The 20,267-nt window shown below is 37.3% G+C and overlaps 1 protein-coding gene across 4 annotated transcripts in view; it reads right to left on the bottom strand.

Annotated features, from left to right (window-relative positions):
• LOC309817740 (ubiquitin carboxyl-terminal hydrolase 9X-like) overlaps positions 1–20,267 on the bottom strand; it is a 145,741-nt gene that overhangs the window by 32,674 nt on the left and 92,800 nt on the right. For all 4 annotated transcript variants that reach the window (XM_082647016.1, XM_082647018.1, XM_082647017.1 and 1 more), the window contains one exon: positions 247–355. In XM_082647016.1, the coding sequence (XP_082503142.1) occupies positions 247–355 (109 nt within the window). The remainder of the gene's footprint in view (positions 1–246; positions 356–20,267) is intronic.

Here is a 20,267-nt window from a genome sequence, read left to right on the forward strand (position 1 = left end):
TACAATGATATTAAAAAGAATAAGACCTTTGATTTCTATTTTTCAAAGAAGGTGGTGTATTTTTCCCTTAAGGATTTATAGAAAAACAAATAGAAACCAATCTATAAACAGTAAAGAAAATAATGGGAAAGATTCATTATTTTATTAAACATAACCTAATTTTTAAATAAAATCTAAAACCAGTTTCCTGAATTTTCCTCATTTAAGAATGAATCATACTGATAAGTTCATTAAAAAATGTCTCACCCCCAAAATGGTAAAGAGCAGAGTAATGAAGAAAAGCAGAGGCCTGTGTCCCATGCAACATCTGGTGCACATTAAAAAAAACTGCTCCTGTGCCAACTGACGAACAGTTCTGAAATAAAAACATTTTCTATTTAATGAGTTGTTCTCATGAATAAAAACAACAATAAATTATTCCAACACTGGTTTTACCTTTAACAGAGGAGATAAATTAATGGTAAAACTACAAGGTAATCCACCATTAGCAGTTAGTTAGCAACACAACAGATACATATGTAAGTTACTTTTCTTAGAGTAAAACCTCACATTATACCTAAATAAGCTGGAAATTACCGAGTTAAAATTTCTTAATAACCGATTTCTCAGGGTCTTTGCAAAGAGCAAACATAGATGAATAAAATATGTCTATATTTGCAGGACACCTTTCAAACCTCTCTTGGAATAATATAGTAATACCCCAACAGATATGATACAAGATGCCATGCAGTAAGCTGTATACATCTTTCGTGGTTTTCCACAGAATTGTTTTCAATGAACAGTGCTTTGTGGCAAAGAACTTGTGGAAATTCAATATAGATGAAGCTAAACCCAACAGCTGTCAGACTAGCAGCATTACCTAAGAACTTGGGAACTTCTTAGAAATATAAATTCTTGGGCCCACTCTATGCTTACTAATTCAGAAACTCGGGGAGAGAGGCCCAGCAACCTGCATTTTAATAAGCAATCCCAATGACTATGATAGAAGTTTGAGCACAACCAGAACATTATATTGTATAATATCATCTATTTGAGAAGTAGTAATAACCCAGTCTCACCTGAATAACCTGGATCTACAAATAATGTCAACCCACTGACACCTATGCAAAACTGCTTATGCTTAAAACCACATTGCTTTGCTCAGAGAATGTGCTCGACTGTTATAGCTTTCCCTTACTATTACAAGTAATAAACTAATCTTTATTTTTTCCATTTCACTGAATAGTGATATCATTAATTTTTGACCTAAGTGAATTCTTTCAGTCTTTGTTAATGAGAGTCACTGACACCGGAACAGAGCCTAACACATGTCTGATGTTAAACGGTGACTGAGTGAGCATTTTGATGGATAAATACCGTATTTCTGTCTTCTTGCTAGGGGATAAAGCTCTGAAATAAATTTGTGGTGCAAATCTGAAGGATTTTAAGTTCTGTGTATTAAGCTCCCTCTTGGCCTCACTTTAACTTTTCTACCTTTAATTTTTCAAATTCTCATTCTTTTAGTTTCATTATCTTACGGTCCACATTCATTTTCCTGTGCATGTTTTTTTTTTTAACCTTGTGGAACAAGACAAAGCATAACTAAAACAAACCCAAGATGATCAATTTATAACTCACTTTCAAATATTTTTCCAAACAATGTTACTTGCCTACTAATTCTACTTAAAAATTTAAGAGCAAAAATTCAAAAATTCTGCCAACACCAACCATAATCCTTAAGAAACCACTTTCCTTTGGATTGTTTTTTTGGAAAGTCATTAGTAACTTTTGTGTCAACAATTTCATATTAGGAAAAACAAAATTAAAGAGCATAAATACTGTGGTATGTAAATGTACTTGTATGCTTTGCATTTATAGTCCAAATTAGTTACCCAAATGTCAAAAATCCAGTTCTCCTGTTCCTCTCCCTTCATTACCTTAGAAAATTGTATGAGGTTTTATTCACCAACACTGTTTCACATAAGTATTAATAAGTGATGAAGGAGGAAAAAGAGAAGAAGAAATAATAAATGGCTCTATTAAAGTATATCACATATTACTGGTTTGACCTCAGTTCACTTAGATTTGCCTAAACATAATAAGCCCACAGTATTTCTGAGGCTTTAAGAGTCCTTCTGACTTATAAAAAACAAAGATGGGCATTAAAAACCTCCAAAATATTATCTAAAAAGTTCCACACATATGGTGGCTTTCTTCACAATTTTCTGCAAGGATGACTGAATACTTATAACAAATTTTCAAAGGTGTTTGAGAGTGCATTGCTCAACCTCACTTTAAAAATGAGTTACTGCCCAAATTCCTGATACTTATTTAATGATAAAAGCACCCTCCTGAAAGGTTAAGTCAAACATATAACACCCGTATTCTAAACCCTACAATGACTTCCTATTTCACTTAAGTCAGGGTATAAGGAAGCAGCTCTGTGAACTGTAGATATTTAGTGGCATTCACCTCAACTACTAGAGGCCAGTAACAACTTTCCCAATCTCACCTCCAGTTATGAATCACTGACTTAAAGAATAAAATCAGAAGCCTTACAAGGACTTATAAAATCCTACATAACTAGACATACTATTTGTTATCTCTCTTACGTCATCTCTAGAAATTCCCTTTACTCAGCTCCAGTAACAATGACCTTCTTCATATTGTCTAAGAGGTTAAGAAGACTTGTGCACAGAACTTTTACATATACTGACCCTTCTATATACCTACACAATGATTCATTTAGACTTTCAGCATTTAGTTAAAGGTAGCCTAGTCAGTGAAATATTTCCTGATTGTCCTACACAAAATCAAATCATACCAAATTTTACTTGGAATTGACTGAGTTGCTTAAAAACAAAACAAAACAAACAAAAAACCTCCACATCACCACCACCACTAACAAAACAAAAATCTAAGAACTGGGAAGCCAAGTTAGGGCTACTTAAATACTTTAATCAGATTTTACAAAATAGGCTAAAACAAACTTCTTAAATGAAAATGAATTCTGAAATTAGAAAACAGTACTCAAGAAATTATGCTAGAATGACCAATATGAGAAAAGAATTTTAAAAAGAATTAGTATGTGTATGTATAACTGAATCACTTTGACGTACACTAAGACAACACTGTAAATCAACTATACTCCAATAAAATTAAAGGTATTTAAAAAAAGAAAGAAAAAAATAATAGACACAAAACTGCAACACAGCCAACTCCAAGTACCTATCTCTACGGAAACATCAAAAAACAAGCAAAAGCTGACAGAATTCTGGAAAACAAAGGTTTACTTCACATAAGCACTCAGTCAAGAAAATAACAACTTGAAAGTGATAAGAAAGTTTCTGGTGTTGCCCCACCACCTACCCTGCATGCTGGAGATCTTAAAGATGGCAGCCATGTTCCCAATATAAGACCCTGATCCCCTTTTCCAGATGGAGCAAAACAAACCTTATTTGCACACTACTGTGTTCTACTCTATCCAAGGGTCCTAAAAGAACAACATTTATTTCTGTTTCCTCAGAACTCACCCATGTCAGAAAATGGCAGGTGCTAGTCAAAAATGTCCTAACATGAAAGAAAAACCCAAAGAGCCATTAGGAGCAAAGATTATAATTGAAACATAAAATAAAAATAAGGCAAAGGAGCAAAAACTAGACAGAGATTTTTAGGAGGAGGAAATTAGGATACTGAAAACCAGTAAAAAACACTGAAGAATACAAAAAAAATCACATACAGGATAGAATACATACTAAAAGTTACATAATTTCACACTAAGCTTTCACCTTCAGGCTAATATATAGTCTCAGTACAATCAGAAGTGAATGCTAAAGCAGAATTATAAAGATTTGAGCAAAATGTTACAGAAATGTGCTAACACAGATCCAATCTGCAAAACAGATTTGTTCTGTATTCAGTCACAACACTGGCAGAACCCAATCTAATCCTCCAATAATCAAGGAGGGGATGAATCTGATCTCCAGTGTTACCACGTTATAATATTCAAATATATAGTTTCCAACAACAATAACAAAAATCACAAAGCATATAAAGAAACAGGAAAGTATGGCCAATTAAAAACAAAAAATTAATTGACAGACACTGTCCCTTAGGAAGCCAGAATTGTAGATGAATATTTTAAAACACTCTTAAAATACAATGCAAGAACTAAAGCACAACAGAAAAATCATGTATGAATACACTGAAAATATTTTTAAAAAAAATTATAGCAAGACAAGTGAAAATTCTGAGTATAAAAAATAACTAACTGAAATAAAAAACTCTACAGAGGTGTTCAACAGCAGATTTGAGCAGGCAAACAATACAGTATTGAACAAATGAAATAATCTAGTATGAGGAGCAGAAACAAAACAAAGAAAAGTGAAAAAACTAAGGGATGTGTGATACACCATTAAGTGAACCAATATAGTAACATGAAAAGTTCCAGAAGGAAACAGAGACAGAAAGAATATTTGAAGAAATAATGGCCGAACATGTCCCAAATCTGATAGGACATGGGCAATAAACTCTAAACTGGAAAACCTTCAAGAGAGCCATGCAGACATATTACAGTCAAACTGTTAAAAGCCAAAAACAAAACTGTGAAAGCGTAAAGGATGAAGCAATTTGTCACAGAGAAGTGCACTTCAATAAGATTTATAATCAATCAGGAAAGCAGGAGAATGACAGATATAAAGTGCCAAAGGAAAAAACCATCAACCAAGAAGTACTATGTAGGGCAAATAATACTTCAAGAATGAAGAAATTTCCAGATAAGAAAAAGTTAAGAGAATTTGTTATTAGACTTGCCCTACAAGTACTGCTAAAGGGGCAGCCTACAAGCTGAAATAAAAAGGACATTAGCTAGTAATTTAAAACAACATGAGGGGGCTTCCCTGGTGGCGCAGTGGTTGAGAGTCCACCTGCCGACGCAGGGGACACGGGTTCGTGCCCCGGTTAGGGAGGATCCCACATGCCGTGGAGCGGCTAGGCCCGTGAGCCATGCCTGCTAAGCCTGTGCATCCAGAGCCTGTACTCCGCAACGGGAGAGGCCACAAAAGTGAGAGGCCCGCGTCCCCCCAAAAAATGAAAAATAAAAGATACAAACTGGGGATATCAAGCTGTATCATCTTTATAAAGTAATACCTAATACCTTCTAATAAAGTATACCTGTCACTTAAAAAAAAATATATACAAAAATACAAAAAAAACCCAGGAGGGCTTCCCTGATGGCGCAGTGGTTGAGAGTCCGCCTGCCGATGCAGGGGACACAGGTTCGTGCCCCGATCCAGGAAGATCCCACATGCCGCGGAGCGGCTGGGCCCGTGAGCCATGGCTGCTGAGCCTGCACTCCACAACGGGAGAGGCCACAACAGTGAGAGGCTCAAGTACAAAAACAAAAACAAAAAAACCCAACATGAAGAAGTAGAAAGCACTGGTAAAGCTCTCTACGGGAAAATGTGAAAGCTAGACTCACGGTACTTTTGGTATGCAGCTCCCTTATGATTTAAAAGGCAACAATCTTAAACCTATTTTAATGATTTAATTTTAATTTAGTGTTTAGAGATATAACCTGTAACAATAAAAATAAAAAGGGGAAGGACTGAAAAGCACAGAACAGTATTTGTATGTTACTGAAACTAAATTGGTATTGTTCAAATTTAAGAAATAGAAAGGAACCAATAAGAATTAAGGAGAATGAGTCAGGAATAGAAAAACAAATACACAGCCAAAACAGATGACTTTATTAGTTATTTCTACCAAATAGGTTAATAGCTATCTTTTTAAAACTTTTACAAAAAACAGAGTAAGTGGGAACACTTCTAAACTCATTTTATGAGAGTAGCACCACCCTGATACCAAAGCCAGATAAAAATACAAGAAAAAGCACAGGTCAATATCCCTGATGAACAAAGGTGAAAAATCCTCAATAATACACTATCAAACTGAATTTAACAGCACACAGGGACTTCTGGTGGCACAGTGATTATGAATTTGTCTCCCAATTTAGGGGAAATGGGTTTGATCCCTGGTCAGGAAACTAGATTCCACATGGATGCCACAACTAAGAAGCCCGCCTGCTGCAACTAAGAACTGGCGCAACCAAAATAAATAAATACAATTTAAACAAACAATAAAAACAAACAAAAAACAAAACAAACAGCACATTAAAAGGATTATACACCATGACCATGTTGGAGTTATCCCTGGGATGCAAGCATGATTCAACACAGGCAAATCACTCAATGTGCTACATCACACTAATGAAATAAAAGAAAATGACAACGATCAACACAGTGGATACAGAAAAAGCATTTCACAAAGTTCAACAACTATTCATGATTAAAACTGTGAGGAAAAAAAAAAGGGAAGAAATTCACCTCAACACAATTAAAGCCATATGACAAGCCCTCAGTTAACATCATAACTAATGGTGAAAACCTAAAAGCTTTCCCTCTAACCCACTCTCACTGCTTCTACCAAACACAGCAATATAAATTCTCTCCAGAGCAATTACACAAGAAACAAAATGCATCCAAATTGAAAGGAAGAAGTACTACTGGCTGTTTTCAGATGGCATAATCATAAATGTAAAAAAACTCCAAAGACTCCATGAAAAAACGTATAAAGATGCAGGATACAAAAATCAATAAACAAGGACTCCCACTGCAGGGGGCATGGGGTTGACCTTGGTCTGGGATCTAAGATCTCTCAAGCTGCACGGCATGCACCCCCACACCCCAAATCAATATACAAAAAACAGCTGCATTTCTCAGGAAAAAGATATTAAGAGAACAATCCCATTAACTTCAGGAACATAAAGAATAAAGTACTTAGAATAAACTTATCCAAAGAGGTGAAAAGCCTTGCACACTGAAAATTATAAAACAGTGATGAAGGAAATTAAAGAAAGACATTCTGTGTTCATGGATTAGGAGAATTAATATTATAATTAAAATGTCCACACCATCCTAAGTAACCTACTTCAATGCAATCCCTATCAAAATAACAATGGCATTCTAACAAAAATATAAAAACAATCCTAAATTCATATGGAGCCACAGAAGACCCGAAATAGCCAAAGCAATCCTGAGTAAAACGAAGAAGGTGAAAGAATCATACTTCTTGGTTTCAAATTATATTATAAAACTGTAGTAACTAAAAGAGTAGAGTATTTACATAAAGACAGACATACAGATCAACAGAACAGACTACACAGCCCAGAAATAAAATCATACACTTATGGTCAGGTGATCCTTGGTAAGAGTGCCATGAATACACAATGGGGAAAGAACAGTATTTCCATAAGCAGTATAGAGGGAACTATAAATCCACATGTATAAGAATGAAAAGAATCTTTATCTTACACCATCTAAAAGAGTAATTCAAAATGAATTAGTCTTAAACCTAGAACTTGAAATCATAAAATTACTAGAAGAAAACAGAAAAAAAGGTTTTTGACATTGTTTTGGGCAACTGATTTTTTTGGATTTGACACCAAAATGAGAGGCAACAAAAGCAAAAACAGATAAATGGGACTGCAGCAAACAAAAAAGTTTCATGGCAAAGGAAACAACAGTGAAAAGGCAACCTATGAAAAAGAGAATAGGGACTGCCCTGGTAGTTCTGTGGTTACGACTCCACGCTTCCACTGAAGGGGGCTTCAGTTCAATCCCTGGTCGGAGTAACTAAGATACCACATGATGCACAGTGAGGCCAAGAAAAAAGAATATATTTGGAAACCACATATCTGATTAAGAGATTTAGACCCGAAATGTAAGGAACTCATACAATTTAATACCAAAAAACCAAACACCCGAAATAAACGGGCACAGGACCTGAACAGACATTTTTCCAAAGACACACAAAGGCTAATAGGTATTTGAAAAAATAAACATTATGAATAATAATCACGGAAATAGAAATCAAAAAACACCTCACAAATGTCAGGATGGCTATTTTCAAAAAGTCAATAGATAACAAGTTTTGCCAAGGATGTGGATAAAAGAGCCCTTGAACACTGTTGGTTGTAAATTAAATTTGTGCATCTATTATCGAAAACATTATGAAGGTTCCTTAAAAAACTAAAAATAGAACTACCATATGATCCTGCAATCCCACTTCTGAATATATATCCAGTGGAATGAAATCAGTGTCTTGAAAAGATCTTAACATTCCCATGATTATTACAGTATTATTTCAAGACATGAAAGCAATCTGTCTGTTGACGGATGGCAGGATAAAGAAAATATGATAAATGTCTACAGCAGAGTATTACTGAGCCATATAAAAAGGAAATCCTGCCATTTGTGACACCATGAATGGAGGTCACCGTGCTAAGTGAAATAAGCCAGAACTAGATAGACAAATACTGTATAATCTCACCCACATCTGAAATCTTAAAAAGTCCCATTCTTATAAGCACAGATGTTTAAGACTGACCAGTGACCGGGAAGGGGGAAATGCGAATAAGTTGGTCAAACTGCAGAAAGTTTCAATTATGAAGGGTGAATAAGTTTTAAAGAAATTAATGCACAGTTTGGTAATTATCCTTAATAATAATGTATCACAATATCTGAAATTAAGAGAGTTGAACTTAAATTTTCTCACCATGCCAAACAACAAATCATACCTATGTGAGGTGAGCAATATATTATTTAGCTTGACTGTGATAATCATTTCACAATATAGAAATATACCCAAAAAAGAAATCACATTTCACATCTTAAATATATATACCTTTTGTTTGTCAAGTATACCTAAATAAAGCTGGGGAAAAATAAAAATAGGTCAATATGCAATATTTACAATTCTGTATCTACTTTCTCAAGAAGCTTAGTATTAGACATTTTCCACAGTGATAATTTTTACACTTGCAAGCCATTTGTAAATTTGGGGAAAAAAAATTCACTAGTATAGTTAAGCTCTAAATAAGAAAGCTAATAACTAATTACATGATTATAAATACTTAAAAAAAACAAAAGACAGAAAGAAAAAGTTAAGGAGAAAGAATCAAAAATATGGAAAAAGCACAGAAAACAGCAACAAATATGGTACATATTAATCCAAAGACATAATAATATTAAAAGTCAAGGTCTAAATACACTAAATAAAGGATACAGATTGTAAGAGAGTGTAAAAGAAATAATACCCAACTATATATTGCTATTAAAAAAACCCATTTCAAAGACACAGTCGGATGCTGGAGAATATATTCTATGCTAACACCAATAAAAAGAAAGCTGGAGTAGCTGTAATAAAGACAGAATTATAATTTCACAGAGTAGACTACAGAGCAAGGAAAGTTATCAGGAATGAAAAAGGAGCATTAAATAATGATATATAACAATCTTTAATATTTATGCACCTAACAACAGGTTCAAATTACAGAGGTAAAAACTGATAATTCAAGGAGAAATAAAACTGATAATAATTCAAGGAGAAATAAATGAAACTCCTCTGCCAGTAATGTATATTTTTCTCAGGCTGACACTAACACTCAATAAGATAAACTAATTTCTGGGACAAAAAACATACTTTAACAAATTTGAAAGAATAGAAAACATACAAAGTATGCCCTCAGATCACAACAGATTTAAACTAAAACTGAACAAGAAAGTGATGGCTGGAAAACCCAAAACAGATTAGAGATTAAACCACATAATTCTAAATAATACATGGATCAAAGAAGAAGTCTCAAAAAATTACTTCAAACAAAATGAAACTGAAAATACCATATCAAATTTATAGGGTACAGTAAAAGCAATGCTGAACAATTAGTAGCACCTGATGCACATATAGGAAAAGAAGATCTAGAATGACAAATGTAGGCATACACTTTAAAATAGAAAAATATAGCAAATTAAATTCAGGGTAAGCAGAAAAATCTTTTAAAATTTAATTTAAAAAAAAATCAACCAATAGATCTGTAATAAGGAAATTGAATCAATCATCAAAAACATTCCCGAACAGGGCTTCCATGGTGGCGTAGTGGTTGGGACTCTGCCTGCCGATGCAGGGGACATGGGTTCGTGCCCCGGTATGGGAGGGTCCCACATGCCGCAGAGCAGCTGGGCCCGTGAGCCATGGCCGCTGAGCCTGCGCATCCGGAGCCTGCGCTCTGCAGTGGGACAGGTCACAACAGTGAGAGCCCCGCGTACCACAAAAACAAAAAACAAAACATCCCGCAACAAAGAAAAGTCTAGGAGCAGAAAGGATTCACTGGTGAATTTTAGCAAACAACGAAGAAATGAGGGCTTCCTTGGTGGTGCAGTGGTTGAAAGTCCGCCTGCCGATGCAGGGAACATGGGTTCGTCCCCTGGTCCGGGAAGATCCCACATGCCGCAGAGCGGCTGGGCCCGTGAGCCATGGCCGCCGAGCCTCTACTTCGCAACGGGAGAGGCCACAACAGTGAGAGGCGCACATACCGCAAAAAAAATGAAGAACTGAAACAAACTTCATTTTTTGTAAAAATTTTATGGGAGAGACTACTTCCTAATTTATTCCATAAGGCCAAAATTATCCTGTTAGCAAAGCCAGACAAATCTACTGCAAGACTGATAACCTTAAAAGTACAGATGCAAATATACTCAAAAAGACCAACAAGCACATGAAAATGATCTTAACATCACTCACCATAAGAGAAATTCAAATCAAAACCATAAGGTATCATTTTACACACAACAGGATGACCAGTATCAAAATAACAGGTATCATCAGGGATGTAGAGAAATTTGGACCTATGTGCATTACTGGGAATGTTAAATGGTGCAGTTACCATGGAAAACAGTATAGAGGGTTCCCAAAAACTTAAAACTAGAATTATCCTACAATCCACCAACCCCACTTCTAGGTATACATCCAAAAGAATTCAAGGCAGGCTCTCAAAGAGATATCTGCATATCCAAATTCATTAGAGAGTTATTCACTATAAAAGTAACCCAAATGTCTATTAACAGATGAGTGGACAAAGAACATGTGATATACATGTTATATAATGTGATGCAAACTTACAAAAGAGGGAAATCCTGTCACATGCTATAACATGGAAGAACCTGGAGGACATTATGCTAAGGAAAACAGTCCAGTCATATAAGGACTAATACTGTATGATTCCAATCATATGAATCTAAAGTAGATTTGGAGGTGGAGTCAAGATGGCGGTGTGGGAAGATGCAGAGCTAGCATCTCCCCAGAACTAGGGTGCCTGCCAGCCACTGGTTGGGGAACCTAACACCCAAGGAAATGGGAGGAACCTGAAAGTGAACCGGTAGGACGTTAAGGGGACTGAGGGGGGAGGAGAAGTGGAGGCCAGACAGTACCCCTGAGGCTGGGGAGATCAGGAGATCAGGGAGTATCCCCCCCTCCAAAGCCCCATCCAGGCACTGTGGGTCCTGGGGGCACAGGAGGGAGGCTGGGAAGATCAGGAGAGGCAGGTGGGACGAGCCATTCTGGAGGAGTGGGGGGGGGAGCGACTGCCCTGCCCACTGGGGCCAGGGGAGCCTGCTGAGCTCCCAGGACAATTCCCTGCCCTCTGAGGTCCCCTCCAGGTCATGTGGGTCCTTGGGGGCGTAGGAAGGAGGCTGAGGGGAGAACAAGAGAGGCAGTCTGGAGAGGCCCTCTGGGAGGAGCAGGAGAGGAGGGTGACTGCCCCACCCACTGAAGCCCAGGAAGCCTACTAGGCTTGCAGGTGAAGTCCCCTGCCCTCTGAGACCAGGGGTGGGGAGCACGCCTGGGCCCATTCTGTCCCTTGAGCTTAAGCCATACCCTGCAGGGCCTTTTCCAGCCTTGTGGATCCTAAGCATTGGTCCCGCCCACTGCCCAAACCTCACCCTTGCTTAGGCCCCGACCTCCAGAGCCAAGGCCTCCTTCCCCTTTTTCTTTTCCCTCCTCCTCTTTTTTTTACTATTGTTGTAATGATGTATGTTCTGGTTGTTGATTCGTCTGTATTTTTACTTTTATATTCTTTCTAACATATCTGTTAGTGTCCTAGTCTAATTTTATTTTTTACTTTGTTATTGTTCTTTTTTTGGCCCACCGCACTCAGCTTGAGGGATCTTGGTTCATGAGCCAGGTGTCAGGGCAAAGCTCCTGTGGTGTGAGCTCCGAGTCTGAACGACTGGACTAACAGAGAACCTCAGACCCCAGGGAATATTCACCAGAGTGAGGTCTCATGGAGTTCCTCGTCTCAGCACCAAGACCCAATTCTACCGAAAAGCCTACAAACTCCAGTGTGGAAAAGCCTCAGGCCAAACAACCAGAAAGACAGGAACACAATCCCACTCAAGGAAAAAAAAAGAGAGATGGCAAAAAAATTTGTCGCAGATGAAGAAGGTAAAAACCTACAAAACCATATAAATGAAGAGGAAACAGACACTCTACCTGAAAAAGAATTCAGAGTAATGACAGTAAAGATGATCCAGAATCTTGGAAATAGAATGGAGGCATGGATTGAGAAAATACAAGAAATGTTTAACAAAGATCTAGAACTAAAGAACAAAGACACAGAGATGAACAACACAGTAACTGAAATGAAAAATACACTAGAATGAATCAATAACAGAATAAATGAGGCAGAAGAATGACTAAGTGAGCTGGAAGACAAAATGGTGGAAATAACTGCTAAGGAGCAGAATAAAAAAGAAAGAATGAAAAGAACTGAAGACCATCTCAGAGACCTCTGGGTCAACACTAGCCACACCAACATTCGAATTACAGGGGTCCCAAAAGAAGAAGAGAAAAAGAAAGGGTCTGAGAAAATATGTGAAGAGATTATAGTTGAAAACTTCCTAACATGGGAAAGGAAATAGTCACCCAAGTCCAGGAAGCGCAGAGAGTCCCATACAGGATAAACCCAAGGAGAAACATGCCGAGACACACAGTAATCAAACTGGCAAAAATTAAAGACAAAGAAAAATTACTGAAAGCAGCAAGGGAAAAATGACAAATAACATACAAGGGAACTCCCATAAGGTTAACAGCTGATTTCTCAGCAGAAACTCTACAAGCCAGAAGAGAGTGGCATGATATATACTTAAAGTGATTAAAGAGAAGAACCTACAACCAAGATTACTCTACCCCGCAAGGATCTCATTCAGGTTCAATGGCGAAGTCAAAAGCTTTTCAGACAATCAAAAGCTAAGAGAATTCAGCACCACCGAACCAACTTTACAACAAATGCTAAAGAAACTTCCCTAGATGGGAAACACAAGAAAAAGACTCACAAAAACAAACCCAAAACAAATAAGAAAAAGGTAATAGGAACATACATATCAACAATGACCTTGAATGTAAATGGATTAAATGCCCCAACCAAAAGACGGACACTGGATGAATGGATACAAAAACAAGACCCATATATATGCTGTCTAAAAAAGACTCACTTCAGACCTAGGGACACATGCAGACTGAAAGTGAAGTGACGGAAAAAGATATTTGATGCAAATGGAAATAAAAAGAAAGCTGGAATAGCAATACTACTGTCAGATAAAACAGACTTTAAAATAGAGGCTGTTACAAGAGATAAGGAGGAACACTACGTAATGATCAAAGAATCAATCCAAGAAGAAGGTATTAACAATTATAAATGTTTATGCACCCAGTACAGGAGCACCTCAATACATAAGGCAACTGCTAACAACAATTAAAGGAGAAATCAACAGTAACAAAATAATAATAGGGGACTTTAACACCCCACTTTCACCAATGGACAGATTGTCCAAATAGAAAATAAATAGGGAAACACCAGCTTTAATTGACACAGTACACCAGACAGATTTAACTGATATTTAAAGAACATTCCACCCAAAAGTGGCAGAATACACTTTCTTCTCAATTGCACATGGAACATTCTACAGGATAGATCACCTCTTGGGTCACGAATCAAGCCTCAGAAAATAGAAGAAAACTGAAATCGTATCAAGCATCTTTTCTGACCACAACGCTATGAGATTGGAAATTAATTACAGGGAAAAAACTGTAAAAATACAAATACATGAAGGCTAAACAGTGCACTACTAAATAACCAAGAGATCACTGAAGAAGTCAAAAAAGAAATTAAAGAATACTTAGAAACAAATGACAATGAAAACACAATGACCCAAAACCTATGGGACACAGCAAAAGCAGTTCTAAAAGGGAAGTTTATAGCAATTCTATCTCACCACAAGAAACAAGAAAAATCTCAAATAAACATCTAGCCCTACACTTAAAAGAACTAGACAAAGGGGTTTCCCTGGTGGCGCAATGGTTGAGAGTCCGCCTGCCGATACAGGGGACATGGGTTCGTGCCCCAGTCCGGGAAGATCCCACATACCGTGGAGTGGCTGGGCCTGTGCGCCATGGCTGCTGAGCCTGCATGTCTGGAGCCTGTGCTCCACAACAGGAGAGGCTACAACAGTGAGAAGCCCGCGTACCGAAAAAAAAAAAAAAAACTAGAGAAAGAAGAACAAAGAAAACCCAATGTCAGTAGAAGGAAAGAAATTATAAAGATCAGAGCAGAAATAAATAAAATAGAAATGAAGAAAACAATAGCAAAGATCAGTAAAACTATAAGCTGGATCTTTTAGTACCAGAACATAAACAAACTTGATAAACCCTTAGCCAGACTCATCAAGAAAAAAAGGCAGAGGATGCAAATCAATAAAATTAGAAATGAAAAAGGAGAAATCAAAACTGACCCTGCAGAAGTACAAAGGATTATAAGAGACTACTACAAAAAACTATATAACAATAAAACAGACAGCCAAGAAGAAATGGACAAATTCTTGGAAAGGTACAATTTTCTAAGACTGAACCAGGAAGAATTAGAAAATATAAACAGACCTATCACAAGTAATGAAATTGAAACTGAAATTAAAAAACCTTCCAACAAACAAAAGTACAGGACCAGACGGCTTCACAGGTGAATTCTATCAAACATTTAGAGAAGAGTTAAAACCAATCCTTCTCAAACTCCTCCAAAAAATCGAAGAGGGAGAAACACTCCCCAATTCATTTTATGAAGCCACCACCCACCGACACCAAAACCAGAAAAAGATATCACACAAAAAAAGAAAATTATAGACCAATATCACTGATGAACATAGATGCAAAAATCCTCAACAAAATACTAGCAAACAGAATCCAACAGCAGAAAAAAGGATCATACGCCATGATCAAGTGGGATTTATCCCAGGGATGCAAGGATTCTTCAATATACGCAAATCAATCAATGTGAAACATTAACAAATTAACAAACATTAACAAATTATGAAATAAAAACCATATGATCCTCTTAATAGATGCAGAAAAAGCTTTTGACAAAATTCAACACCCATTTATGATAAAAACTCTACAGAAAATGGGTACAGAAGGAACCTACCTCAACAAAATAAAGGCCATATATGATAAACTCACATCAAGCATCATACTCAATGATGAAAAACTGAAAGTATTTCCACTAAGATCTGGAATAAGACAACGATGTCCACTCTCATCCCTCTTATTCAACATACTTTTGGAAGTCCTAGACACAGCCATCAGAGAAGAAAAAGAAATAAAAGGAATACAACTTGGAAAAGAAGAAGCAGAACTGCCACTGTTTGTCGATGACATGATACTATACATAGAAAATCCTAAAGATGCCACCAGAAAACTACAACTAATCAATGAATTTGGTAAGGTTGCAGGATACAAAATTAATGCACAGAAATCGCTGGCATTCCTGTACACCAGTAACAAAAAAATCAGAAAGAGAAATTAAGGAAACACTCCCATTCACCATTGCAACAAAAAGAATAAAACACCTAGAAATAAACCTGCCTAAGGAGGTGAAAGGCGTCTACTCAGAAAACTATAAAACACTGATGAAAGAAATCAAAGTTGACATAAACAGATGCAGAAATATACCATGTTCTTGGATTGGAAGAATCAATATTGTGAAAATGACTATACTATCAAAAGCTATCTACAGATTCAATGCAATCCCTATCAAACTACCAACGGCATTCTTCACAGAATTAGACCAAAAAATTTTACCATTTGTATGTAAACACTAAAGGCCCTGAACAGCAAAAGTAATCTTAAGAGAAAAAGAGTTGGAGGAATCAGGCTCCCGGACTTCAAACTATACCACAAAACTACAGTAATCAAGACAGTACGGTACTGGCAGAAAAAAAGAAATATAGATCAATGGTGCAGGATAGAAAGCCCAGAGGTAAACCCACACACATATGAGCACCAAATTTACGACAAAGGAGGCAAGAACATACAATGGAGAAAAGACAACCTCTTCAGTAAGTGGTGCTTGGGGGGCTTCCCTGGTGGCGGAGTGCTTAAGAATCTGCCTGCCAATGCAGGTGACACGGGTTCGAGCCCTGGTCCAGGAAGATCCCACATGCCTTGGAGCAACTAAGTCTCTGTGCCACATTACTGAGCCTGTGCTCTAGAGCCCGTGAGCCACAACTACTGAAGTCAGTGCACCTAGAGCCCATGCTCTGCAGTAAGAGAAGCCACCACAATGAGAAGTCCGTGCGCTGCAACGAAGAGTAGCCCCCACTCGCCGCAACCAGAGAAAAACCTGTGCGCAGCAATGAAGATCCATCGAAGACCCAATGAAGCCAAAACTAAATAAAATAATAATTAAAAAAAACAATCACAGGGCTTCTATAATGCTATTTTAAAAAAAAAAGAAGTGGTGCTGGGAAAACTTGACAGCTACGTGTAAAAGAATGAAATCAGAACACTAACAAACACCATACACAAAAATAAACTCCAAATGGATTAAAGACTTAAATTTAAAACCAGAGACTATAAAATTCTTAGTGGAAAACATAGGAAAAACACTCTTTGCCATAAACCACAGCAAGATCTTTTTCGACCCACCTCCTAGAGTAATGGAAATAAAAATTAAAAAATGGGACCTAATGAAACTTCAAAGCTTTTGCACAGCAAAGGAAACCATAAATAAGACCAAAAGACAACTCTCAGAATGGGAGAAAATATTTGCAAATGAAGCAACTGACAAAGGATTCATCTCCAAAATTTACAAGCAGCTCATGCAGCTCAATAACAGAAAAACAAACAACCCAATCCAAAAATGGGCAGAAGACCTAAATAGACATTTCTCCAAAGAAGATATACAGACTGCCAACAAACACATGAAAGAATGCTCAACATCATTAATCATTAGAGAAATGCAAACCAAAACTACAATGAGGTATCATCTCACACCAGTCAGAATGGCCATCATCAAAAAATCTAGAAACAATAAATGCTGGAGACGGTGTGGAGAAAAGGGAACACTCTTGCACTGCTGGTGGGAATGTGAATTGGTACAGCCACTATGGAGAACAGTATGGAGGTTCCTAAAAAAACTACAAATAGAACTACCATATGACCCAGCAATCCCACTACTGGGCATATACCCTGAGAAAACCAAAGTTCAAAAAGAGTCATGTACCAAAATGTTCATTGCAGCTCTATTTACAATAGCGCGGAGATGGAAACAACCTAAGTGCCCATCATCGGATGAATGGATAAAGAAGATGTGGCACATATATACAATGGAATATTACTCAGCCATAAAAAGACGAAATTGAGCTATTTGTAATGAGGTGGATAGACCTAGAGTCTGTCATACACAGTGAAGTAAGTCAGAAAGAAAAAGACAAATACCGTATGCTAACACATATATATGGAATTTAAGGAAAAAAAATGTCATGAAGAACCTAGGAGTAATACAGGAATAAAGACACAGACCTACTGGAGAACGGACTTGAGGATATGGGGAGGGGGAAGGGTGAGCTATGACAGGGCGAGAGAGAGTCATGGACATATACACACTAACAAACGTAAGGTAGATAGCTAGTGGGAAGCAGCCGCATGGCACATGGATATCGGCTCAGTGCTCTGTGACCGCCTGGAGGGTTAGGATAGGGAGGGTGGGTGGGAGGGAGACGCAAGAGGGAAGAGATATGGGAACATTTGTATAACTGATTCACTTTGTTATAAAGCAGAAACTAACACACCATTGTAAAGCAATTATATGCCAATAAAGATGTTAAAAAAAAAAAAAGAGACATGTACCACAATGTTCACTGCAGCACTATTTACAATAGCCAGGACATGGTAGCAACCTAAATACCCATCGACAGATGAATGGATAAAGAAGATGTGGCACATATATACAATGGAATATTACTCGGCCATAAAAAGAAATGAAATTGAGTTATTTGTAGTGAGGTGGATGGACCTAGAATCTGTCACACAGAATGAAGTCAGAAAGAGAAAAACAAATACTGTATGCTAATGCATATATATGGAATGTTAGAAGAAAAAAAAAAAAGGTACTGATGAACCTAGCTGCAGGGCAGGAATAAAGAGGTAGACATAGAGAGTGGACTTGAGGACACAGGGTGGGACAGGGAAGCTGGGACGAAGTGAGAGTAGCATCGTCATATATACACTACTGAATCTAAAACAGTTGGCTGGTGGGAAGCAGCAGCGTAGCACACGGAGATCGGATTGGTGCTCTGCGATGACCAAGAGGGGTGCGATAGGGAGGATGGGAGGGAGGCTCAAGTGGGAGGGGATATGGGGACGTATGTATGCATATAGCTGATTCACTTTGTTGTGCAGCAGAAACTAACACAGTATTGTGAAGTAATTATACTCCAATAAAGATCTATTAAAAAAATAAAGTAGATTTGACTATCTAAAGTAGTCAAGAAATAAAAGAAATCCAAATCAGAAAAGAAGAAGTAAAGCTGTCACTGTTTGCAGATGACATGATACTATACATAGAGAATCCTAAAGATGCTACCAGAAAACTACTAGAGCTAATCAATGAATTTGGTAAAGTAGCAGGATACAAAATTAATGCACAGAAATCTCTGGCATTCCTATACACTAATGATGAAAAATCTGAAAGTGAAATCAAGAAAACACTCCCATTTACCATTGCAACAAAAAGAATAAAATGTCTGGGAATAAACCTACCTAAGGAGACAAAAGACCTGTATGCAGAAAATTGTAAGACACTGATGAAAGAAATTAAAGATGATACAAATAGATGGAGAGATATACCATGTTCTTGGATTGGAAGAATCAACATTGTGAAAATGACTCTACCACCCAAAGCAATCTACAGATTCAATGCAATCCCTATCAAACTACCACTGGCATTTTTCACACAACTAGAACAAAAAATTTCGCAATTTGTATGGAAACACAAAAGACCCCGAATAGCCAAAGCAATCTTGAGAACGAAAAAAGGAGCTGGAGGAATCAGGCTCCCTGACTTCAGACTATACTACAAAGCTACAGTAATCAAGACAGTATGGTACTGGCACAAAACAGAAATATAGATCAATGGAACACGATAGAAATTCCAGAGATAAACCCACGCATATATGGTCACCTTCTCTTTGATAAAGGAGGCAAAAATATACAGTGGAGAAAAGACAGCCTCTTCAATAAGTGGTGCTGGGAAAACTGGACAGGTACATGTAAAAGTATGAAATTAGAACACTCCTTAACACCATACACAAAAATAAGCTCAAAATGGATTAAAGACCTAAATGTAAGGCCAGACACTATCAAACTCTTAGAGGAAAACATAAGCAGAACACTCTATGACATAAATCACAGCAAGATCCTTTGTGACCCACCTCCTAGAGTAATGGAAATAAAAACAAAACAAATGGGAGTTAATTAAACTTAAAACTTTTGCACAGTAAAGGAAACCATAAACAAAACCAAAGGACAACCCTCAGAATGGGAGAAAATATTTGCAAATGAAGCAACCGACAAAGGATTCATCTCCAAAATTTACAAGCAGCTCATGCAGCTCAATAACCAAAAAAAAACCAATCCAAAAATGGGCAGAAGACCTAAATAGACATTTCTCTAAAGAAGATATACAGATTGCCAATAAACACATGAAAGAATGCTCAGCATCATTAATCATTAGAGAAATGCAGATCAAAACTACAATGAGATATCATCTCACACCAGTCAGAATGGCCATCACCAAGAAATCTAAAAACAATAAATGCTGGAGAGTGTATGGAGAAAGGGAACACTCTTGCACTGCTGGTGGGAATGTAAATTGATACAGCCACTATGGAGAACAGTATGGAGGTTCCTTAGAAAACCACAAATAGAACTACAAATAGAACTATGACCCAGCTATCCCACTACTGGGCATATACCCTGAGAAAACCATAATTCAAAAAGAGTCATGTACCACAATGTTCATTGCAGCTCTATTTACAACAGCCAGGACATGGAAGCAACCTAAGTGT

This window comes from Grampus griseus (assembly GCF_964374135.1).
Source record: "Grampus griseus genome assembly, chromosome: Y".
In the NCBI taxonomy this organism is placed as follows: Eukaryota; Metazoa; Chordata; class Mammalia; order Artiodactyla; family Delphinidae; genus Grampus; species Grampus griseus.